This window comes from Channa argus, chromosome 1 (genome assembly GCF_033026475.1).
Source record: "Channa argus isolate prfri chromosome 1, Channa argus male v1.0, whole genome shotgun sequence".
Classification (NCBI taxonomy): Eukaryota; Metazoa; Chordata; class Actinopteri; order Anabantiformes; family Channidae; genus Channa; species Channa argus.
This window is the reverse complement of record NC_090197.1, coordinates 20,584,628-20,609,423: the sequence shown is the minus strand read 5'-3', so window position 1 is coordinate 20,609,423 and position 24,796 is coordinate 20,584,628. Positions and strand designations below refer to the sequence as shown.

The 24,796-nt window shown below is 37.3% G+C and overlaps 2 protein-coding genes across 3 annotated transcripts; both read right to left on the bottom strand.

Annotated features, from left to right (window-relative positions):
• Window positions 1-160: 160 nt before the first annotated feature.
• LOC137128132 (sodium-dependent neutral amino acid transporter B(0)AT1-like) lies at window positions 161-8,345 on the bottom strand. Of its 2 annotated transcripts, XM_067505896.1 has the most exons (13): window positions 8,044-8,345; window positions 5,793-5,933; window positions 5,527-5,664; window positions 5,248-5,429; window positions 5,049-5,159; window positions 4,847-4,959; window positions 4,587-4,715; window positions 4,228-4,378; window positions 3,938-4,142; window positions 3,683-3,842; window positions 2,752-2,914; window positions 2,517-2,564; window positions 161-2,063 (listed from the first exon to the last, which is right to left on the bottom strand). In XM_067505896.1, the coding sequence occupies exons 1-13, from the start codon at window positions 8,240-8,242 to the stop codon at window positions 2,058-2,060; spliced, it is 1,746 nt and encodes a 581-aa protein (XP_067361997.1). In that variant the 5' UTR covers window positions 8,243-8,345; the 3' UTR covers window positions 161-2,057. The 2 variants fall into 2 exon arrangements, with proteins under 2 accessions (XP_067361997.1, XP_067361986.1); XM_067505885.1 differs by having other exon boundaries at window positions 161-2,564.
• Window positions 8,346-18,426: 10,081 nt separating this feature from the next.
• On the bottom strand, window positions 18,427-24,661 carry LOC137128129 (sodium-dependent neutral amino acid transporter B(0)AT1-like). Its single transcript, XM_067505871.1, has 12 exons — window positions 24,236-24,661; window positions 23,399-23,539; window positions 23,168-23,305; window positions 22,889-23,070; window positions 22,572-22,682; window positions 21,449-21,561; window positions 21,225-21,353; window positions 20,975-21,131; window positions 20,690-20,894; window positions 20,434-20,593; window positions 19,479-19,641; window positions 18,427-19,224 (listed from the first exon to the last, which is right to left on the bottom strand). Exons 1-12 carry the CDS (start codon window positions 24,432-24,434, stop codon window positions 19,015-19,017), a joined length of 1,908 nt encoding a protein of 635 aa, XP_067361972.1. The 5' UTR covers window positions 24,435-24,661; the 3' UTR covers window positions 18,427-19,014.
• Between the last annotated feature and the right edge of the window lie 135 nt (window positions 24,662-24,796).

Genomic DNA, 24,796 nt, shown 5'->3' with positions numbered 1-24,796 from the left:
ATAATAAAACCACCATGTCCTCATTTAATTCCTTAGACCATCAACACAAGTTTAACCCCCTTTTCCTTGAATCAACTACAATAGGTTTTGGTGAAATGTTAAGTCAACTCCAATTATGTTTCTGCAATCATGATTTTCTAATTTAGTTATACAATTTAAAAAAGTGTTTTGTTCCCATTATCATTCTTAGAGAATGAAGTCAAACTGATGTTGTTTTGCTGTTAGGTGGAATTAAAATAAAATGATAATTTCAGTTACATCAGTTGTTGAATATGAGAACAAAATGCAGGATTAAGGAAATTATAAGGGCCAATATGTAGATACTAAGTTTGTCTGTGTTTATTTAAAAAATAGCAATAATATGTCTGAATCAAGTACAACATACTGCAAATGTAATTAAATTTAAAACAATTAGATTTTATGAAGCTGACTAGATGAACACTAACAGTCAGTGTAACAACGAAAGACAGTATATAGTAGACATCACACCTGCTACACATCCTTACATTGACAATGTCATCGCATTTTTGCACAAAAGTTGGACTTTGGACCTTCATCACAGGCATTGACAGCACATCAGAAAAGGAGGAGGAGCAGGAGGAATGATTAAAGAAAACAGTTGTCTGTTTCTGCCATCTCCTGGTTAACTATGCTTCTGCAAAACTCTGCACAAACTAATGCCTGTGTCCAAAGCTTTACTGTACAATCCAATCACTCATTTACTTCACTGGTTCCCAGTGCATAAAAAATAAACCTGTATATTAACACATTTTCACATATATCAACATATTTATTAAACAGAGTAAATTAACACAAAAAATGAGCAGAAATACAAAAAAAAAAAAAATTAAATGTTACTACAAAATGTTTAGAAAGCTTCTATTATTTGGTGTAACTGACTTGCGGACTTTGTTTCCAGATAGTTTGATTCTGTCAGGTCCTGAGGTTTTGAACTAAGATGTGGTTTTTGCTTTATGTCTACACCTCTTTTTTGCAGCACTAAGTGGATTTGCTAAGTGGATCTCTTTCTAACAGGCCTGGTTCATTTGTTTTTTGGGGTTTCCGGGTACTTCGATCTCAGCCCTAAAAGTTCCATCAATTACATCCCCATCATTTCTAGATGCAGGTGCCTGGTCTCCACTTTGCCTACCAAATTAACAACTAGCCAGACTATGGTCCAAGGTGTGGTGTCTACCAGCAAGTTGTTGCTTGTCCAGCTGAACACTAGCAAACCAACGAACAAACCCTCACTGCTGACTGCGGTTACAGCAGGGGCCAGGAGCTCTCTTCATTCAGACCAGATCTAACACCTAAACAGCGTCATTTCATCAAGCGTCTAAGTGTTCTAAATGTGCATCTCATCCTTCAGAAACAAACTACAGTACAATAAACAAAAGAGCTGTCCAATCAACAATTCATAACATATCACAACAGATCTGAATCTAATCTGAACTGACTGATCACACCCACATTATAAAAAAGTTGACCCCTTTTTTTTTTTTTTAAATAATACACTTTCCTTCAGTAGCACCCATGCATGTACATCACCATTACATGTTTGACCTGCTCACTGAGCACCAAAATAAACCGGTAGTTGTTTTTACAAAATAAAATCCACTTAGGTGTGTTGAGGGTGTTTTTGATTTCTTTGGGCCTGATGACCTTAGATCATAACTGGGTCAAAATGTGGAAGCAAAACTAAATGTTTCTATTCGCTAAGGCTAAAGATTAATTACTGTATGTGAGTGGCTTGGTTGGGACGACTGTGGCACTGGAGGTAGAACGGTCATCCACCAACCACAGTTGCTGGTTTGATCCCTGGCTCCTCCGGTCACATGTCAAAGTGTCCTTGAGCAAGACACTGAACCCCAACTTAGTTGCTCCCGGTAAGTGTTGGGTTGTTGCATAGCAGCTCTCCCATCGATGTGCGAGTGTGAATGGATGAATGAGAAGTGCTCTGAGCACAAATAGGTAGAAAAGCACTGTACAAAGTGCAGACCATTTACCATTTGGTGGCAGGTCTGATCTGATAAACAGACCAAGGATTTTGCTCCTTTCTAATTCTGTAGGAAGCAAAGTGAAAATGGTATATTTTGAAGTGAGAAAACCAACAAGCAAACAAGATTCATAAAAAAACGATTATATGCCTCATGCTAAACACGATCAGCAGCAATAGATGGAAAACAAGATGATGCATTGCTTCTAATAAAAAAAAAATTCAATACAAGAAGAAACTGTAGGACATTGATATGTCAGGCATGAAATTAATTAACACATTAACTCAAATATGACCTAGTTGTGATTCAAATAAGTTCATCACAGCTATAAAAATTAAATATTAATTTTGTAATTAAGTATTTAATTTAAAAGTTTAGAATACTTTGATTAGATTAACAACTCTGGCTCATTTGTATTGCGGGCACATTTTTTTTCTTGCAGCACACAATCACTAGCCTACATAACGCATACACAGGCACAGCCAGACTGGGGACTCCTGCCAAAAAGAATATAATCACATTGATCCATGAAGGGTAAGGTACCCATGCCAGAGATGGAAACTCCTCCTGTAAATCACAAAAAAGCATGATTAATACTCACACGTTGCCATCACAATCTGAGAAATTAAAAGAAATTACTTCTAACATAATGAATTTACATTTATACTTTGCCATGAGGCATTATTAGTAAAAGAAAAAAAGAAAGAAAGAAAAAGTAAAACAGTAATGATGGTCACACAGTTTGTGTGCTTACAGAGTTGATGTCCCAAACTAAATAGGTGAGCTCCTCTTGGGCTTGGGTCACCAGATAGAAGATTAGGATAACCAGGATAATTAGAGGACTGATGAACCTCCATGAAACCTGCCAGAAGATGGAGGGCTTATGTCCAATCATAAACTCCAAGTCTTTGTTGAATCTGCCACATAAGAGGAATTTACATTTAATTATTATTATAACTTTATTTAGTCAAGAAGGGTTAGTGAATCTGACAGAGGTGTCCTGGTCAAGACAGCACTGTGTACAAAACTGTGCTTGTTTAGCTTATTATTACATTCAGCATTGTCTTGTGTTTTAAAGGGTGACTACACCCATTTTGAACTTGCTTTCTATAGCTTTTGTTTAGTGTATATCAAAATGCTCTCTGCTTCTAGCTGAAAAGTCCTCCAGGTGATGGCTCCTGGAGGAGTTTTTATTAGGAGATCAGATTATGTCATCTGGAGGAGCTCTGGAAAAGCAGGTTGACCACGATTACAAACTTCATAACAAGAGCAATGAGATGACATAATCTGAACTAAAGGTTCCTCCAAGTGATGTCAACTGGAGGCATTTTCAGTACTAGAGAGAGAGTACTAGAGTACTAGAGAGTTATTTTAATATAGGGAAGTCATGGTGAAGTTTAATGGCATTGATTTACATGGTTTGCCCAAACTAGTACCTAAAGAAGCTAATTCAAAATCAGCAAAGGCGTCCTTTAAGGTTATAGAGGTTTTTTTGTATCTAACAATCATCAACTGCTTATATGCACAACAACAACAGTAATAACAATACCAATATATAAAATAATAATTTATACGGTAAAACCAAGACAGTGAGCTAAAATATGCAGTACATATAGAACAAAACACAAATGGGTGACTAGTGTTTTTATGTCACAGTAGCTTCTACGTGGGTTTTTTGCACTAACCTGTCTATGCCGTAGATATAAACAACAGCTATCAATTCAAACAGTCCAGTGGCCAGAAGTGGAACAGATCCAGCAAAGTTGTCAAAGAGAGTTACCCAATAAATCCCTGAATGCTGCGCAAACAGCAGGGAGATGATGAAGGCAACAAAACATGTTATTCCTGAAACACATATACACAAAAAGAAGGGAGCTGGTGTTGAAACAGAAACAAGCAATTCCGTCATCTGGGTTTTTTTAAACTACAAAACATGTTACCAGTTAGTGCTTCCTGGGGCCACCTTTGAGGAAACAAATTCAGATCTTTTAAGGGGACCACCACTCCTTCAATGTTGCCAAACAGGGTTGAGAGCCCCAAGCAGAGAAGCATGATGAAAAAGAGGACAGACCAGGCTGGAGCGCCAGGCATCTTGGTGATGGCTTCCGTGAATACAATAAAGGCCAGACCAGTTCCCTCCACTCCCTGAACAAACACAATGCACATTAGATTTTAGAAAGAAAAAACATATTAAGTCTGAAGTCTGAATGATATTCATCGATAGAGGTACCTCGCTGAGTAGTCTCTGCATGTCACAGGTTTTGATGTCCAGTCCGAGGACAACATCAGGGTAGGAGCTGTTGAGCTGATCGAACACTGCTTCATAGTTGTTTGAAGTGATGTTATTTTCAGCAAATGCATTTACTAGCGTCATGACGTTTCTTAGGAACAAAAAATGTCACAGATTGGTCATTGTGCATTACTGTCGTCAACTGGAGTCAAAATGATAAAACCTAACAATGATTGTTGATAGAATTTGAGATATGGATAGGAGATTTAGAAGATTTTTAAATCCAAGAGGAACCAAAATATACTCCTGGGAATACCGTACTTCTAAAGCCTTGAAACCCACAATTTGTGGCTACTCACTCAGTGATACAGCTATCATATTTCTCTGTGGCTCTGAAGCCAATGATGGTGTAGGTGACTGTAGCGGCATAGACTGAGGTGAAGCCAGTTATAGCTGACAGGATAACAGCATCTTGCATGCAGTTGTTGCTTTGGAAAAGAAAACAGAAAAAAAAGACGTGTGTCAACAGCTACTATATTTTTCGTAGCTGAAGTGAACTGAATGAGAGATTAACTGCTGTGGTATTGTAAGTCCACCACATCTTGTGCATGTTTCTTACTGAACAGGGTTGTAGCTTGAGAAAGAGATGAGGCCTCCCCATGCTATGCTGAAGGCGTAAAAGACTTGGGCACCTGCATCCAGCCAAGTTGTTGGCTTCATCAACTCATGTACCTACAAGTGTGAGGTGAACACTACAATGGGTCTTTTTTCTATTACATAGATAACTGGATTATTTTTATTGGTATCAATATGAGACATACATTTGGTGTGAAGAGGTACTTTATCCCACTCAGAGCACCTTTAAGAGTCAGTCCGCGGACCAGGAAGATGGCCAGCACTATGTAAGGCAGGATGGCTGTGATGTATACTGCCTGAGGTTGGGAAAAACATGAAAACAGGTAAGTATGTGGATAGATGTGATTCACTAATGCATTTTATCAGACAGCAGGTTTAACAAACCTTGCCTGAAGTTCTGATCCCCCGTATGTAGCAGATACAGATGACGGTCCAGGCAGCTAAGAGGCAGGCGACCATGGGCCAGTGGATTCCACCAGATTCAGATATAGAGGCCGAACTATTTAGACTCACTCTGTAAAAATAGTAATCCACAGTGGAGCTCTGCTGACACTCTGGTACAAATTCTGCAGGGAAAAGAAATTGTTCTCTGTAAATGCTTTAATAACGCATTTGTCAATGCTTAGTTTGCTTGAAGTGCGTATCTATTCAATCATTTACTACCTGTCCCATTGTCAGCGAGAGGACACTGTGTCCAGGGCAGTGGGTCTTGAAAAGAATTGAAGAGATACCAGATGATCCAGGCTATTAGGGTGTTGTAGTACAGTCCAATCAAAAAGGACACCAGCATGGATGATATTCCTGATGGATGATATTATCAACTGAGGCAGCACGCTCACAAGAAGCTGAATGTTTTTTCACAATTTTGTGTTACTGTGCCACCAAGGTTTGTTTTTCCCTTGTGCAAATTATTAGTTTATTTTACTTACCAATACCAGTCAGATAAGGGCTGATGGCCCTCCATACTCCTACGCTGCCTTTCCTGAGACGCTGTCCAATGGCAAACTCCAGCAGGAGAAGAGGCATTCCCTCCAGCACCAGCAGGATCAGGTAAGGAATCAAAAATGCACCTAGAAATTAAACATGCTGTATGACCCAAATAGGCTTTTCTCTGTTTTTGTTTATGTTATGTATCTGTTCTGTGTACTGATGATATCATTAGTGACATCATATGGCTTTGATGGTTATCTTTGATGGTTATCTTTTAAATTTGTTGTCCAGAGGTCAAGGGAACAATGCATAGCAAAGGTTTTGTTGCAAGAGATGCTGTTCAGCTCAGCTACTGAAGGGAGCAGACGTGACCCGGTAACTGGAGCACAGGGACTGACTACAAGGTGGTGACGACCACAACAAGGTAGAAGAGAAAGGTTCAGTGTGTAGCTGTGGAGGCACACGGTTTCTTACCAAGTTCTGTGGGTTCAGCCATACTTTGCAAACGGGTTTAGCTAGAGTTTCAGAAACGAGTTCTGAGTTTAGCCGTACTTTGAGACGCTTGTTTGAGTGAAGTATTTGCTGAAACGTCAGATTCGAGTAAGATCGCCTCTACACTGGTTTAATACCCTTACCATGATCGTCATCTACCAACAGTTGTGGGAACTTTAGTCATTGCTGTAAGTCATTTTAACAAGGAACTGACTCTGACAGCTCCACCTGTTCTACAGTGTTTTCTGCATGCAGCTTGTTGGGAAGTGGGGTTGAGTTGGGTGGCTTGTTTCCCTGTAGCTGTGACCTCTGTGCAGGGTCTCTGAGTGCACAAGCTCTGCCTTCCTACAAATTCTTCCTCTGTCTGAACTCTGGCCTCCTAACTCCTTGGTGTGTTTGGTTTGAGCTTCAACTTGGCCTAATTTTTAGCCTATAAGTACATTTACATTTAGCAACATTAAATATGCCAAATTGGTCAATGGTTCATTTTTGATTTTTCTATTGGACGTGCAGATAGCTCACTGATTTCCTTGTATCATTGAAGGAAACTTTAAAATGTGATGATTCTCAGGCAAGTTCTATAGTGTGGCCTTTAAATTCCTATAATAATCCGAAGCCATTAAACTTTACTTTGACCTAATAATAATCAACATAGAACTACTGTGATACTGAAGACATCCTAAAAACCAGATTAATCTAAAGCAGGTTCTATATGTTCTCATACTTCCCAGGTCCCTAAGTCCCGTAAAAAAGAAGCGAATCTCCTAATTACAAGATAACGTCTCAATTTTTTTCAATTTTGATGAAAACAATGCACCACCGTAAACAAGAGCTGTTGAATGTGTACATATGGATTACTAGCTGAGTGCATGCTTCATGAATATGTGAGCCCATTTTTTACATTTTGTTGACTTGTTTTTTTCTATCATGGGACTTTTGGCAGACTCTGTAGAACCACTTCAAAATACTCAGATGCTGAAAGCAAAAAATAGAACAACCTTGAAGTTGAAATTGAATTTATTGCCACAGCCGGTTTTATTTCATACTTATGAAACCTTCTTGGAAACCTCTTGCAACTCTACTATTTTAAGATGTGTATTGTAACACTAGCTTGCACGCTAGGGGGGAACCCTGAAAGCGTGCTTGTTTTTGTGGTCAAATATGTGCCTTTAATGCTGTACAGTATATATCCCTGACATCTGATGTGTACAGGTTGTTCATGCCAAAGTCCTAGATGTCACTACAAACGGTAATTGTTAAGGATTTCCAAAATAAAACCAAATGCCTCACATGTGCCAAATTTCTTCAGAAAAATCCAAATGCAGTGGACACTGCTATATTGTAACATCAATACATCGTGCAGTATTTTTAACCCCTACAACACTGTCTTTGCACTCTTATGACGTGATCATTCTCATGTTGCAAACATGGGAGTGTGTCCCAATTTCAACATCAATGACCTGATTATTGAATGAGCGCTTGAACATAACCACAATAAAAATTAAAAAAAATGTAGACTCTTAGACTGTCTTTACAACACAGCATTTCAAATAAGTAATGATTGACACAGCCACTTTTAAAAAGAACCAAAAATTTCCATATACTGGTGGACTAGAAAAAAGGTTCACAGTCGATGTCTAGCATCACTGACCTTTTTGAACCCCTTAAAATACAACATTAATATTGGACTACTGCAATAATTTCAAGCAGAGAAATCATATTCAAAAGACAGAAAAAGAGCAAATGGCTTTAGCTTACCTCCTCCATGAGTTTGACACAGGTAAGGGAATCGCCACACATTGCCAATCCCAATGCAGAAGCCTACACAGGTTAGGATGTACTGGGCCTTGTTATCCCACTTGGGCCTATCACCAGCCTCCTCCTTTTCCATCCTGTCCAGATCTTCATAGTTAGGGATCCGGAGATCCAGACCTGGGTTAGAGACAACCAGTTTCATGGCGGTCCCACTGAAGCAAAGATGTTAATGCAATAGCTCTTGGAAGTGAAAGTGAGGGTTTAGTGTATGCACTCTGCACTGTTGAGACATGTTTTGCTCTTTTACAGTATCCGATGTAGTCTAGATTAGCTACCGCACACCCTATACTCCTATTTTTAGTCCACCGGTCCAAGCAGTTGTTGCTCCGAGAATATTTTAAAGGGGAGATCATGTGTAGAGGACTGTTGAATAAAGGGTTGACAGAAATGCCTCTAACTTTACAGCTGAGGCAGTCACTCACTGGGTAGGGTTGCACCTGCAGAATGTGGCCAAAGAGGCCAAAAACAGTATGTTTTTACCTGCTCTTTGGTTGTCAGTGGATTTACAAACTCATTCAGAAAGAAAACAGCTATAGGATAACAGAGTTAAAAAGAGAGTTCAATTTCATAGTAACTGAATCGGACAAGGAAAAGTTCCAAAACAAATCCTGAAATTAGAGGAGGATTTCCATATGGTGGTTCTGTGAAAAAAAAAGTTGTTTACATTTTAGGTATCTAAATTCTGATTAGGTATATCTGTCCTTATGTCCGTAAATTTATTTTAAAAAAAAACAAAAACTTAAATATCACATAAGACGCTTTGCAACAATACTTGAAATTTTGCTCAGATGCCTCCCATTTCTCTTGATCATTGCTGAGATGTTTAATGCTCAGTAAATGGTCTGAATACTTATGTACAAATGAATTTTGTCATTATGGGGTACTGAGTGTAGATTAATGAGAAACAATGTCAATGACTGAAGGGGGTCTGAAAACATTTTAGATGCACTGTGTGTGTATGTGTGTGTGTTTGTTTATGTGCACACACACAAATTACAGAATCAAAATGCTCCATCTGCTGAGGTAATTTAATAACCGTTGGGTCCTTGGCCTGCTGCATCACTTGGTTACACACCATAGTGTCATAGTGTGACCTAACAACACCGAAGGAAAGGCTGAGTGCGCCCTATTAATTTACCATCCAAGAAGTTTATAATACTCTGCTAGAGCTCAAAAACAACTCATTTCATTAATGACCAAAGTGTATATTTAAAGCAGCTGTTGCATGGAGTTTTGTTCTTTCAACTGCAAAAAAAGCAACCATAAATAAATAGCCAACTAATTTTCTTAATTTTAACTTAATTTTCCTGACCAAAAGTTTAGTTTGAGTTAATATTGCTTAAACATGGGAGGAAAATAGGTGCCCTTTGCCCTTCTGCTTTACCTGTGTGTAAATGGTGGTGATGATATTGTGGGCGGTGAGTGGTAAACTAAACGCTATATGTTATCGTCCTCATCCTCCTTCTCCCTGGAGTAAGATGGTGGCTGCAGGGACGTCTCTTGGGGAGAGATGGGGCTGAGAGCCACAAATGAACGCCCACAAGCTAGATGAACACATGCAAAGATTTTTTTTTTCTATTACTAACCATGAAGATAAAAGACTACAAACGTAACTGAAAGTGTTAAGATTCAATTAACAAAACAATCAGATTTTGAATTCTGTACTACCATAAATATCCACAAACCAGCATAAACTACTGTTTAAAGAGACTATAAGCTAAATACTTAGAGAACTGACTTGGTATTACGCCTAAAAGATGACAGGGATTTGATACTGCATAGGATTTCTTGAGGAACAGAAGCAGCATCCATATGTTGGGACATAGGTGTTCCAACACAGTAATAAAAACCAAAGAGAAGGCAGTGAATTAAAACACATACGCTTTTTAGATTACCATGAACACTGACATCAAAATATCACTAAAAATGGTAAATCGTCTGCACTCATATAGCACTTTTCTACCTTTTGGCACTCAGAGCGCTTTACACTGCTTATTCACACAAACACAGTGATGGGGGAACTCCTATGCAGCTGGCCAACACTCAGCAGGAGCAACTAGGCTGGGGTTCAGTGTCTTGCTCAAGGACACTGGACTGATATTTTCAGACCCCTTTGTTATCTTGTTTGTTCCTCCCTCCTTCACCTGCCTGGGCTACTGCCTTACCAATCCTCCCAACGTCCTGTTAGTGAGGACTATTGCTTATTGTAAGATCCCAGTCAGTCTTATCAGTTTTTCTCTGTGTGTCTTTATCATTACTCATCTGTCTTCTCTCTACATTCCCTTGTTGGTCTTTGAAGGAATTGTTTCTCTCTTGCCACCTCCATCTACCTTATCACTATATACAACAGCTCAAACTGCCTTTTCCATTCACTTGTTGCCTGTGTTTTCTGGGATCCCCACTGTAACGTAGTGTGCAGTGGGGAACTTAATGTCTGAACTTAGGATGCATGTCCCAGCAAAGAACAACATTTTCAGTTTAGGTGAATGTTTTTTATTAAAAAGCATATAAGTGTCTGGAACTTGAAGTGCTGGACCGAAGTCTTGCTGGCTGGTTCTTGAAAAGTGTTGTGTGGGTCAATGTTTCAGATGACTCTTTACCGGACACTTATGTATTCAAACAGAATAATTCATATTGAGTGATCCGCTATATTAAAACTGATTCTGCATATTCGATATAAGCAGTGTCTAAGACAAAGATTTTCTTTGAGGTTGTGCATTATAACATTACTGATACACATTTATGTATGTCTTATGTAGAGGCTAAAGAAGCAGGTTACCTACTAGTACCAGATTTTAATGTGTTACGTGCAATTAACCCTACTGTTATGTTAATTTCAACAGCAATGTGTCAATTTGATCCGGGGCATGTTTAATTTAAGTGTCAAACAAAACAATCGTGGAAACATTGCTTATATCTTATTATAAACTCCATTACTAAACACTTCAATCAATATTTAGTGCACTGATGTTCTTTACCTCTCACAGTGTCACATTGTGACAGTGAGGACAATAAACTCCTTTTTCATTAATAAAATGCTTTTTTTATTTTAGATTGTACATTGGAAAGACCAACATATACAATAGTTCTACATGACATTGATTTTTTTTAAATTTTTATTTTATATTTTGAAAATTTTTCTTTCAATACAGTGATGATAAATTAACGAGACACCTCCTGTTGAGTGAAATAAGGATTTGTGTTGAATGTGACCTTTATTTTTAAGCACTTTATATGAACCAGAAATGGACAAAATAAGATTAGCAATATGAACACGTGTATGTGTGTTTGTGAGTCAGTACCGCACACAAGTGACATGTCATCATTGGGGATGGGGATGATAATGCCCTTATGCTTTACATATAAACAGTAATACAGTTGTATGTAATACAGCAGCTTTTCTAGAATGGCAAACACAGATACTTAAAACACAATACAGAATTTTAGTAAACAAAATAAATTGTCAGTCATATGATGTAAAATAATTACAACAGAATTTAAGAATATTTACTAGCCTATTGAAAAAAAAAAAAAATATATATATATATATCTTTAAACATCAAAAATATCAACTCTTTCTGATCAATGTTCTGTCACTGTTCCTTTCACACCGGATCAATCACTTGTAGAGTCTGGAGGAGGTATGACTGTGTGTTTCAGCTCTCTGGTGTTGCAGTCGAATTTACCACTACGTTATATTTTCATAGTGCAATTTCATAGTACAATCATGTCAAGTTCAATCCTCGGACTGTCCTCTGTTCCACCTATCTTATCTTCAGCCACCAGATGTCCCTGTTTCCTACCTTTTTCCTGGATCCCCTGTCCACTTGCATTTTTACTCACAACAACATATACCTGATTCCATTTGAGCTGCTGTCTGTGTTTAGCCCTACATCCTCCAACAATTTCAAATTTGTTTCTCATGATCCTCTATCCAGATGATTTAAAAATCTAATCAACCCGTATTTTATTCACAATGGAATATTAACAACATATCAGATGTTGAAAGTGACACAGTTTACCCCTTAATGGAAAAATCTCTTCATCAATCTTTTCAAATCTCTTCTCTTCACCAATTCATCTAAGAAAAGTTGGAAGAGTGGCAAAAAAAAGTTGAAAAAGTAATTGCTGGATAATCAAACAATAGAGGAGCGATTGACAACTAAATGGCAACAGGTCAGTAACATGCCTGAGTATAAAAGGAGCATTTTAGAGTAAATGTAAACAAGGGCAGAGGTTCATCTGTGACAAACTATCTATAAATTGGATGGATGCAGTGTCCTGCGGATTAAAGAGGAGAGGGACCATCCAGCTTGTTATCATCGGACAGTTCAAAAGGCTGCATCTCTGATTGTATGGGGGGGACTAGTGCCTATGGTGTGGGCACCTTACACATGTGGAATGGTCACCATCAATGCTGAAAAGTACAGAGAGGTCTTAGAGCAACATATGCTCCCATCCAGACAACGTCTCTTTTGTATATATCAGCAAGACAATGATAATACACATGCTGCATCTACTACAACAGCATGACTGCAAGAGAAGAGTTCGGGTGCTGAACAGGGCTGCAATCCAGGCGTTTCACCAGAAAAGAAATCATTTGGTGCATCATAAAACAAAAATCCGGCAACAAAGGCCGAGGACTGTTAAGTTGCTAGAATCCTTTATCAGACAATGGTGGGACAACATTCCTCTCCTAAAACTCCAGCAACTGGTCTCCTCCCTTCCCAGATGATTACATGTTGTACGTTTGTATGTTGTTTATGTTCTATTGTAAATAAAATATGGGTTGATGAGGTTTGCAAATCATTGCATTCTGTTTTTATTTACATTTTACACACCCTCCCAATTTGGAATTGGGGTTGTAAATTATTTTTTGTCTCAATTATTCAACAGAGAGTGGATGTCAGTGTGGATCTTTCAAAGACCTGGACAGAATTTAGGCAAATTCTTAATCACCTTATTAACAAAATTTAAAACTAATATCAACTTTGTAGAGATGTGTTCACCTACTAAATAATACTGAAATACACAACACAAATTTCTGTTCTTGGTTTTTATGTACTTTAGTGGGTGGTCATTTTGAGGAGAAAACATCTGTTAAATGTGATCATTCAGATAAAACACTGTCTGTTCAGGGTTATTTTATCTGTTATAAAGTTAGAAATACAAATGTGTTGTGACTAAATATCTTAAATGTTGTAAAGTGTCAGTCTTCTGAGGTTTTGATTTTTGATAAACATGCAGTTCATTATCTCTGCCTAGGACTGTTGGAGGTGCAGCACAGCTGATCTGACACTGAATGGTGCAGAAAATAACACATGAAAGCAGCTATTGATAAATTATATACAGCATACGTGTACTGATCAATTTTGTTTTGGTTCACAGAAAGTACAGTATTATCACATTAAGCATCATGAACCAAGGGAAGGGCTACAGTGACATTCACCAATGTTTTTTTTTTTTTGACAGACTCATAAAACAAGAGAAGTGATCTGAGAGCCGTGAGACCATGATTACTAGTCAGATGATACAAGCATAAAGTACTAGAAGCAATGACTATCTTTTCAATTATTATCATTCAGCTCAGAAATGACCAGTAAGCTCTAACTGTGCGTTCAGACAGACCGATTGGATATAAATAAAACTGGAAATTTGTAGTTTAGAAATCATGAAGTGCAAAGCAGATTGGAGTGTGGTTTGCATGCCAAAGGCTGGATTACGAAATGGGCGAGTGTCCCAGTACCGCAGACAATAATCCCTTTGTCATTAAGTAAAAAAGGGGTAAGCAATGGTCATAAAAAGTATTTTATCAACGTGTCTTCATAACACTCTGCTTATATTACACTCGGACATGCAGTTGCTGCAGTTACTTTATCCTAATGTACTATGTGTCATTGTTCTTGCACAGCTGGAACTCAGTGTCCACTGCTGACATTTTGCTTACACCTGCTTTACTCTAAGCTAGAATTCCAGTTTTTAAATGCAATGTCATAAAGGTGACAGTCCATGGAAGCAGATAAATTTAAAGAAACCATTCCAAAAACATGTATGTTGGGTTAATTAGTGACTCTAAATTGTCCTTAGGTGTGAATGTATGTGTGAAATGTTGTCTAACTTCTACTAACAACTATAATTCATGATATTACAATTTTTTTTCTTAAACTTCTTTCCCGGGTTGCTACACAGGCTCAAAATCCATTGTTTTTATATTGGCTACATAACATTAACATCCACACGATTGTAAGATTATGGGGACTGTACACAAATACTGACCTTTACATCAGTGGAAAGTTTTTTCAAATGACATTGGTAGTTTGTGGCTCTCATTTATTAGCACACATAGGGAGCATAAACTAGGACTGTTTGTCTCTGAAGACTCTCAGTCATCCAGATTTGGGCATCTGAATGTTGAGTCAATTCAACTGGACTGGAAAGAAGTTCAGTTGACATGACTCCACCTTCAGATAACTAGGTCTACTGTCAGCTGCATACTGTTTTTACGTACTTTAGCACAATTTAAGTCTTTGTACTCTCCTAACTTGAATTAAACCTCCAAAATATTAATAACGATTGTTCTGACATAAAACGGACATAAGTTTGAGTTTTTCATGATCTAGGAAACCTACCTGAGAACTTCCTAATTCCATCTAACTGCATTGGTTTTACTACTGTACCTCTAAATCACACTGGGATGCGATGATGTAACAATTCATCCCTAGCTATCATAGTTACAAGTTATGTCTGTAGTAGGGTTCTACCCATATTAATGAGTGACCTGGTTATAATGCTTGACTGGGATTATTTTCTAAGACATCAGCACATGTGTATTTTGTTGAAGTACAATAGTTTGGCATTTGACAAAGTGTATGAGTGAGAGCCAAAGTTCAGTTTGGGGGAAAGATAGTTTTATCAATGCAAGCTGTAGTGATATAATATTGGTAATATCAGTTAGTCATAGTTGGATACAAATGTTATTTAGTATATACTGTGCTGGCATTACAAACTGCTACACAATCTGTTACAGCTTTTATTGATTTTTTAATATGATAGTAAAATAGCATAATCACTTTGATTGAATAATGGCATCAAGCAGTAGATCACTAGCTGGATGGGGGAACGGTTATAGCAGCAGTAGTAGATTGTTGTTGTATTTTTTAAAATGAATATTATTATTATTTTTCAATAATCCCAGTTCTGCCCCCATCACATACGGAGTACCACTCTGCTCTCTGTCAGCGCAAGGTCTTTGTCAGCCAATTCAGTGCTCTAATGTTTAAACATTAATGAGGTCCTACACATGCCAAAGTTACATCAGAGAGCTAATGCTGTTAAAGGATAACTGAACGCATTGCCTTAATGCTGTTCTTTAACTCCTAACGAAAATGACTCCTAAAAGTATTGACAGCGCTTTACTTTTCCCACATTTTGCTGTCACAGCCTTATTCCAAAATGGATCAAATTCAATATTTTCCTCAAAATTCTACAAACAATACCCCATAATGACAACTTGAAAGAAGTTTGTTTGAAATCTTTGCAAATGTATTAAAATTAAAAAATGGAAAAAAATCATAAGTTGGGAAAGCTTTCAGAATGCACTGTATATCTACATGTAAATTTAATCTCCTTGAAAGATTCTAATTTCTTATGTAACCCATTAGCTTATACTTATACTATTATACTTATTATGCTTATACTATATTAAGTACCTGACTATATTCAGTTATAATAAACATGTGGTGCTCATATTCCCCCCTTTTTGTCCCTTCTTCCAACTATCTTCGATATATAAAAACAAACCAAATTAGAATTAATTCAATAACTATATTTATGCAGCAACCATAAAATTGCACACAAGGGAGCAGAAATACAGTACTTAACTGAATAGCATCAAAAAAAAAAATCAATACTGTACTTAAAGATTCTGTCAAAGGTCATGAATAACACTGTCATTTATTTTTTTTTATTAATTTACAATACAAAACACAACATTACAATATACAACTTGTAGGAATTAGCTAGCTGCAGCATGAGACTGAAAATCAATCCACCCATAATGTCACATACTGTGGATACTGTATTTGCAAGTTTCTTTTATTTTGACTGGATACAATTTTTGGTTTTCTTTGCAGCACAGAACATACATACTACATAATGTATATAGGCACAACCAGACTGAGGACTTCTGAAGGTTGAGGGATGACCATTTTGCTCTATGAAAGATATGGTACTCATGTCAGAGATGGAGACTCCTCTTGTAGAACAGAAAGCACTATAGTTAGCATATTTTACATGCAAATGGTACCTAAACTTTGAAACATTGTAAACTTTAATATACTATGCTATCCCATTTAGTTTAATAGACATTTTTGTGTCTTGCCTGAGGAAACATCCGAAGAAAAGTGCTTTATAACCTTTGAGTTAGGACTGTCTTCATGAACAAAGTGGTGATCAGCATAACATAAGAAAATCAGCATGATTAATGAGAGAAAAACAGGATTGGAGTACCAGGCATCCTGATGATACATAGCTTCTTTAATCAAAACGAAGGCCAGATTTGTTCCCCCACTCCCAAGACAAACACTAAGCAGATTAGAGTTGAAAACAATAACAGCACTGGAGTCTGTCAACTGTGTCATAGATCAGGAACTCTGCATGATTGGAGTCCACATTAATGGGATAGGCAACAACTGGTCTGTCTATACTACAATACTTACAATTTTCATCTGTTTAAAGACTAAATCATTCTTCCTGTCCATATTTTAAAAGTGACACATTACTAGTGTGACTCCAGTGTAGAAGATGTGGTTAATCAATGATACAGCTGCCACATTTTCTGTTGGTATGGGCCTCTGTCAGGGTTGTTTCTCACCACCAATCCATTTTATGATTTTCATGGAGAGCTTTAATCCTGTTTAGGAGTGTTAGGAGTGCTTTGCTTTTTTCTGCCCAACCTGCCTGAAACCTGACTGGATTCTGTTTCTCTCCAGGAGAACTCCCAGACACACCCGTTCTCACTACTTGGGGATGCCAGATCCCTTTCAGACACCCTGTTAGATTCACTTTCAGAAAGTAACCCCAGACAGCCCCAAGTGTGTTCATTCAGTCAGAAAAAACACACCCAATCCAGGTAATACTGCTGGGATAGTTAGAAAACAAGCAGGACAGAGTTTCTTGAAGGGTTTCTGCTCTTTGCATTTCAAAGTTTTATGCTGATGAGAAAATGTGGGACTTTTTGAGATCTGGATTTTGCTATTATCTAATGTGATACAAAATGCAAATGGACAACAAAAAATCACCTATGGGACTGTTGGCATGAATATTAGAAGAACTTTGCTCTTTGGAGTACTTAATACTGTAAGAATTGCATAAAGTAAACATTTATACTGTTCAGTGTATAAAGAAATGTAGTGGGGGTTTTCTTCATAGACAGAATGAAATTCTATTTCAAACCACTTACACCAGACTAAAACTTTAGTTCTTTAGAACCACAAATATACTTGAAATTCATTTTTAATTTTAGTGATTTTTATGCTTGTTTGTAGTCATGATTTATGCATTTACTTCCTTTTTAGCTTTAAGTACAAAGGACTAGTGTTTTATTGAATGTTCAGAATTCTGATATTTGATCATAACTTTGGCCTTATTTAACCTCCCTCAAATTCTATGCTGCCAAATGTCCCTCACTTAAAGTCGTAAATGAAAAGACACCATAAAATGTCATAAATTCATATAAGATTGCAATAAGTTCTCTTCTGGGTACTGGAGAGAACATATGACAACTTAACCACCAATTTAATTATTGGCTGCACAATTTTTCCACCTACACACATACTGGACTTGATCTACACCACTTTAAATTTGTCAGTGACAATAGAGTTTAATAGAAAATCATTTTTTGTTTATTTCATTAGTTTTCATCATACCTGTCATATCTTCTCTGTAACTGTGGCACTATAGTATGTACACTGTATACTGTAAGAAGTTAATTAAAGAATTCAAGAGTTAAAATAAAATAGAAAATTGCCTAAGTATTTCCAGATAAAATCTGTGTAAGTGCCTGTAATCTAACACTGGTCCCAATTTGACTGAAATGGAAGATTTTCCAATAACCTTCTACAGTTTGCCATTTATTTATTTATTTGCCTAAAAATCTAAAACCTTGAACAGGAACTTGTCTGTTGAGGATTATTTACACTATGCCAAAATAAAAACATAAATCTAATTTGGGGTACTAATCCCACAGATAAACGTGCATGTAAAGGACATATTCTGACATAGACTTATCGAAGGTAGAATAAAATATCTTTATTGTCATCAATGAGCACATATACATATTGCACATACATGTTACAATGAAATTCATTCTCTGCATTCAACCCATCCCCCCGGGGGGAGCCGTGGACAGCCACAGGTAACCTACTCATTGAGTCACCAGGCCAAATTGTGATACTACTTTCTGATCTGTTTGTTAAATATGAATAGCTATAGCCAAAAACTAACTTGTTTAACCTTGTTTAAACCCTACTATAAAAATGCTTTCCTCATTTTAAAAGTGACAGACATATTACTAAACTACATCTGGAGGTGCTGGTAGACTGATTGAGCATAACCAGTCTGGCTTTCCAGTAGAGCAAACTCAATGCTCAGACTTCATTCTCAGGAGCAAATGAACATAAATCCCAAAATAGCCAGCTATTTCTTTAATGTGCATTGCAACATATATTAACTTGTCAAATATGAGACAGCATGAGCCGCACATAACAAAATCACAAAAAGTACTGGAAATTGCTTTCTTCGTCAAAATAAGTAAAAGTCAGAAACACAGTGTTCTTTGCAAGACACGAGGGGAAAAAAGTCACCAAACAAATGACATTCATGAATTTGTTCCTGTATAATCCAAAGAAAAGCTACCTAAAGCTTCATTTTATCCCCCATTTCTATTTTGGCAGAGATAGTGTTCAATGAATCATTACTGTAGTCCTTCTGTTTGCAACATTTCCTCTGGATGAATTTGAAGAGGGCAAATGTTGGGATGGATAAACTGGGAACACCAGCCAAGATAAAGATGATGACATAGATCCAGGATGGATATGGACGTGGTTCAAGGGTGGGGAAGCTTTCCTGTGACCAAAGTCAAAGAAATGTCACAATTTACAGCAATGTTCACCCATTGCCAAGGGGCCGGAGTTAATAAAGTTTTGTTTTATAACCATCATTATTGTTGAGAAAAAGCGATCAGTGGTAAATTTCTCATAGTGGACGTCCACCACCAACAATTAATATTGTAAGACAGCAGATACATTTAAACATACCCTAAAATCCACACTGTAAAACTTTATTGTCACAAATTAAACAGATGTAAAGTGCACACTTACCGCCTCCTCGTCCCAGACCAAATAGGTGAGACTCTTGGTGATTTGGGTAACGAAGTAGAAAATCAAAATGAAGATCATAATGAGTGGGCTAATCACTCTCCATGTCATCTGCCAGAAAATATTTGGCTTGTGGCCAATCATAAACTCAATGTCCTTGTTAAACCTGTTGGAGCAATAAGAGAGAGATGTAGTGTGGGCTGAGTGTGTATGAAAGCCTCCATAAAAGACAACCTTGTACTTTTATTAGTTACTGTACAGTAAATAAAGCAGCTCATGTGGCTGTCAGCGTGTGTTCAGCAGGATGTTTACCGCACTCCCCTTTGTTACTTTAATCCAATCTATACTTATTTCCTATTTAAATGTATGGAAAAACAAAACAACGTGACAATATTTACAACTTATAAGTTAGGTATTTGACATTGTATTATTTAAGCTCAGGGCAAAAAATATATATTTTCCTATTTCTCACCATAGTCCTGTTATAATGCAAGGTGCACTGTGTACTTCTTTATCTTTCCTATGATGAATGATACACATTATCTATGTTCCAAAGTAAGAATATAATGCACTGTTTATTCCTGCTTTGTTCCATCCACATTAAGACCTGGCATCTGTCTCACAGAGTATTAGACCTCATATGCCTCAGCACGTGTCTCTGCTTTATGCGCTAATGTTTCTAACATGCTCATGATGACACCCTTTAATGTGCTTGCATGGTAACATTTTCTAATTAGAAACTGAAAATGTGATAAGTCTGAGGATTATGGAAAAGCCAGCAAGTACTGTATGCTGCTGTTTGGTGTCATGTGGTACTAAAACAAAGTGCTGAACACCCTCATTATTTCAGTATCAACTGGAGTGGTGGACTGACTGACCGACCGATGTCATTAGATCTATGCCTAAATAGATGTTTTTCTACTGAATTTAAGTGAACAACCGGACTAGACAGACTCACCTATCTACACCGTAGATATAAATGACAGCAACCATTTCACAAAATCCAATGATCAGAAGAGGAATAGAACCAGCAAAGTTGTCAAACAGAGCTAGCCAATAGTTTCCAGAGCGCAAGGCAAATATAAGCCCAAGACATAAAGAAATTAAGCAAGTCAGACCTGAAAAAAAAAAAAAAACATGTTGTTATACTCACAGACCCAGATCTATAGACATGAAAATATCTGTTATATTGGATTTAGAATAAGTATTATTACCAGAAAATACTTCTTTGGGCCACGTTCTGGGGAAAACATTTAGGTCTTGTAAAGGAACCACCACACCCTCGATGTTCCCAAACATAGTTGAAAGGCCAAGACAGAAGAGCATGATAAAGAAGAGGACAGCCCAAAGAGGGGAAAAGGGCATCTTGATGATGGCCTCTGTGAACACGATGAAAGCCAAACCTGTTCCCTCCACGCCCTGAAGAAGTATATGAAGTATTTTATGTTTTTTTATAATGTAATCAAGTATTTGACACATACTCAAATTTTTCTACACACCTGACTGAGGAAAAACTGCATGTCACATGTCTGTAGTTGCAATCCTTGTATGATATCTGGATTTGTATTGTTGAGGTGGGTCAGAACGTCATTGTAGTTGCTTTCTGTGATGTTGTTTTCTGGATAGCCGAAGGCATTCATAAGCTTCAAGATGTTGCTGCATAAAAGCAAATGGAGATAAGTTTAGAAAAATCACCTGAGTAACACTTATTTGTGTTTTCAGGCCTTTTTTGGCCAGTTTGAAACTTACTTTCCCATGCAGTCATCAAAATTCTGTGTAGCCCTGAAGCCAATGATAGAGTAGATAACTGTTGCAGAGTACACTGAAGTGCAGCCATTAATAATGGAGATGAGAACGGCATCCTGCTCACAGTTGTTGCTGCGAGTAAATTGAGAAAAGGGAGAGATAATGTTAGGAGAGGTGCTAGAAATAGGTTTTCGCTGTGACTGTGTGGTTAATGCAGTCTTTCTCACTGAATAGAGTTGTAGCTGGAGAAGGAGATGAGACCTCCAAAAGCCAAGGAGAAGGAGTAGAAAACTTGAGCACCTGCATCCAACCAGGTCGATGGATTCATTAACTCATTTACCTAAAAGAGAGTAAAAAGCTACTGTCTAAGTAAAACAGAGTTAACATTCTCAAGCTACTTATTGTTGTATATTTCTGTGAACATTGTTAATAATTAATGTTTAAGGGTGTTGTGCATCAGGACAATAGTGTGATGCTCCAGGCCACATAATAAAAAGGTTCCAAACCACTGACTTTAAGAATCATAAAATGTAACTCTGGAAAATAAATCCATTGCAAAATTACCTAAGGTAATTTAATTAAAAACTTGCTATCAGTTTTTTGTGTTATTATCTATTGATTACTGATTTTCCTGATGTCTAAAACAGATCCAGGAAATTGTTTACCAGTCTATTTATAACTTTTTGGAAGTACAATGTTTGAACTCTGAGTATCAGCTTTTATCAGTCTCCTGATAAAATCTTATCCCCAACACTCCAATAAATCTTCAGTTTAATTGCAGCTCCGCATATTTCCTTTTCATAGTCATGCTGATTATCTCTGCTTGCTGTATCTACAACCTAGTTTATCCTTTGTGATCCAGAAGTAATTCTTGCCGTTATAGTAATCGTAAATGTAAAACCATGTTCTGCGTATTAGAGGGTATAGAAAGATAGTTTTTCAGAACAGCAACAATATAACGGCTCTGTGAAAGTCCCTGAACATTGATCAGTGTGTATAAAAAGACTGATAGTACTGAAATGTTTAAAAGGGCAAATATGAAATTACAGCAAACCATTACCCTTGAGACAAAACTACAAACAGGTGAAAACAACTAGCTTGGTTCACAAATCCAACGCCATCATCTCTAACACTTATTGTTTAACATGTTATATCTCAATTATTTTAAATATACATATACATAAATAAACAAAATGAAAGTTTATCCACTGTGGTCAGGTTGCGGTCTTATGTTCTCATCTACTACTTGGCAAGAAAGTAGATATAATTTGCAATATATCAAACGATTGTATTACAATTTTCCAGTATATTACTTATACAATGTGTGAGGTATGTTAGAGCAGTCCTTACATCTGGAGTGAAGAGAAACTTGATTCCCTCTAAAGAGCCTTTTAGAGTCAGTCCTCTTATAAGGAAAATAGTGAGAACCAAATATGGAAGCGTGGATGTGATGTACACAGCCTGAGACAGGAAAAAAAAGGCAAATTCATATTTAACCACCAAACCAGATCAAAACACATTTTACAGCTACAGCTAAAACTACAGTTACAGTCCTATTTTCAAATCACAAATTTGCCTCGGTGGGTGACATAATGTGCCCACCGGAACACATACAGTATATGCTCATGATCACATTACATAACTCAGATGAAGTCTGACTTTCACACCTTTCCAGTGGTCTCAATCCCTCGAATGCAGCAGACATACAGCATGGTCCAGGCAGCCAGCAGGGCTAGCACCATCCACCACTGCAGGCCTCCAGCATCATCAATGGCTGTTGAAGTGTTCAGCGTCTCTCTGTACCAGAAATAATCTACAGTGCTGCTCCGTGCACACTCTTCTACCACCCCTTCACAGGATGGATAGACAGAAAGCAAAAGACACATTTAGGATCAGAGTGTTCAGTTAATAAGTAGGTTTATTCTTTTCTTTTTGTTATAAGGTACCTGTCCTGTTAGCATTGAGAGGACACTGGCTCCAAGGCAGAGGATCCTGAAAGGAGTTGAATAGATACCACATGATCCAGGCCATGATGGTGTTGTAGTACATACCCACCAAAAATGAGACGAGCAAAGATGCGATACCTGAAACAAAATCAAAAATTTGACTTTGTAAATTTTTATTTTTTTTTCATGCAGTTAAGTCTATTAATGCATGTTTTTTGTTTTTTTACCCACCAACTCCAGTCAGGCAAGGATTGATTGAGCGCCATACTCCCACACTGCCTTTCCTCAGGCGCTGCCCGATGGCAAACTCCAGGTGCAGAAGTGGGATTCCCTCAAGAACCAGCAGGATTAAGAATGGGATCATAAATGCTCCTGGAAGTTATGTGATGAATGATTCATTTCAACAAAGGAAAGTAAATATTCAATGGTCGACTTTATTCACTCAGCTGTTCTCATTATGATGCCAATAATGTGTAAAAACCATTGGACATTATTGAGGAAACCACAACTCACACATTGACTTTCATGTAGTGTCTAGGTTCAAAGTCATGAACTTCTCTGAGTTTGTAGAGGATTTTTCTAGGATTTAATTTACTTATATTCAAGTTTTAACAATTTCTGAAAAACAGTTGTTTCTTCCATTTTAAATGTTAATCAGGAATAACATTGTTCTTGAGAAAAACAAATGCTATACTGTCACTCCTCAGTTCATACCTTAGTATATTATTAATATGTTATGCTACTTTTTACTTCTACTTCTTTACATTTCAAAATTACATATTATTTAGAGGGATATATTGGTGTATGATGAATCAAATTCAAAGTTTACTATATTAAAAATAAGCTTCAGAAGTCAATAAAAAAATTCATTATAAAAAAAAGTCTTGCTTTTTTATCAGTTCAACTAAATGTGATAATATTTAGAAAAAATGTTTGATTTAAAGCCTTATTTGGGTTTATGTTTTTAATTTGGACTAAACGAAGAGTTTTGGAAAATCCCTCCTCAATTAGTGAAAATGGTAAACAATAATCCATACACTGTTCACATCCCGTCTCATCCCAGCTTACCTCCTCCATGGCTTTGACACAAATAAGGGAACCTCCAGACATTGCCGAGTCCTACACAGAAGCCCACACAGGTGAGCAAGTACTGGGCTTTGTTGTCCCATTTGGGCCTGTCCCCAGCCTCCTCCTTCTCCATCTTCTCCAGCTCCCCATGAGAGGGGATTCGGTCATCCAGTCCTGGATTTGGAAACTTCAGCTTCATGTTAGATTTTTAAAGGTTTCTGTAATAAGAATGCAGAATTGGAAAAAAAAAGTAGCTATGGAACCCTTTGTTAACCAACCCTTTTTTAGTTTTCTACTGAGTGAGTGTCTCTATCTTTCTCTCTCTCTCTCTCAGTCCTTTACACCCACTGTGTGTCAAGGGAAAGGGTACTAAGATATTAACTGTGACATACGCCACTTAAACTGCAGTTATGAGTTCATTACAGCCTGTGCTGTATTATGTGATGTCAGCAAGTCTAGGCGTAAAAGGGTACAACCTTCTTGATAATGTTTAATACATCACATGAGGTGCCATCACCAGCACATCCCATGGTGATGCATCAGGTATTCATGAGTTTGTAA

Coding starts and splice junctions, on each gene's coding strand:
- LOC137128129 (XM_067505871.1), bottom strand. CDS start 24,434: ATGAAGCTGAAGTTTCCAAATCCAGGACTGGATGACCGAATCCCCTCT. Junction 23,071..23,167: donor TCTCAATGCTAACAGGACAG/GTACCTTATAAC, acceptor CATCCTGTGAAG/GGGTGGTAGAAGAGTGTGCA. Junction 19,225..19,478: donor TGGTCTGGGACGAGGAGGCG/GTAAGTGTGCAC, acceptor CTTTGGTCACAG/GAAAGCTTCCCCACCCTTGA.
- LOC137128132 (XM_067505885.1), bottom strand. CDS start 8,242: ATGAAACTGGTTGTCTCTAACCCAGGTCTGGATCTCCGGATCCCTAAC. Junction 5,934..8,043: donor GTGTCAAACTCATGGAGGAG/GTAAGCTAAAGC, acceptor TTTAATTTCTAG/GTGCATTTTTGATTCCTTAC. Junction 5,430..5,526: donor TCTCGCTGACAATGGGACAG/GTAGTAAATGAT, acceptor TTTTCCCTGCAG/AATTTGTACCAGAGTGTCAG.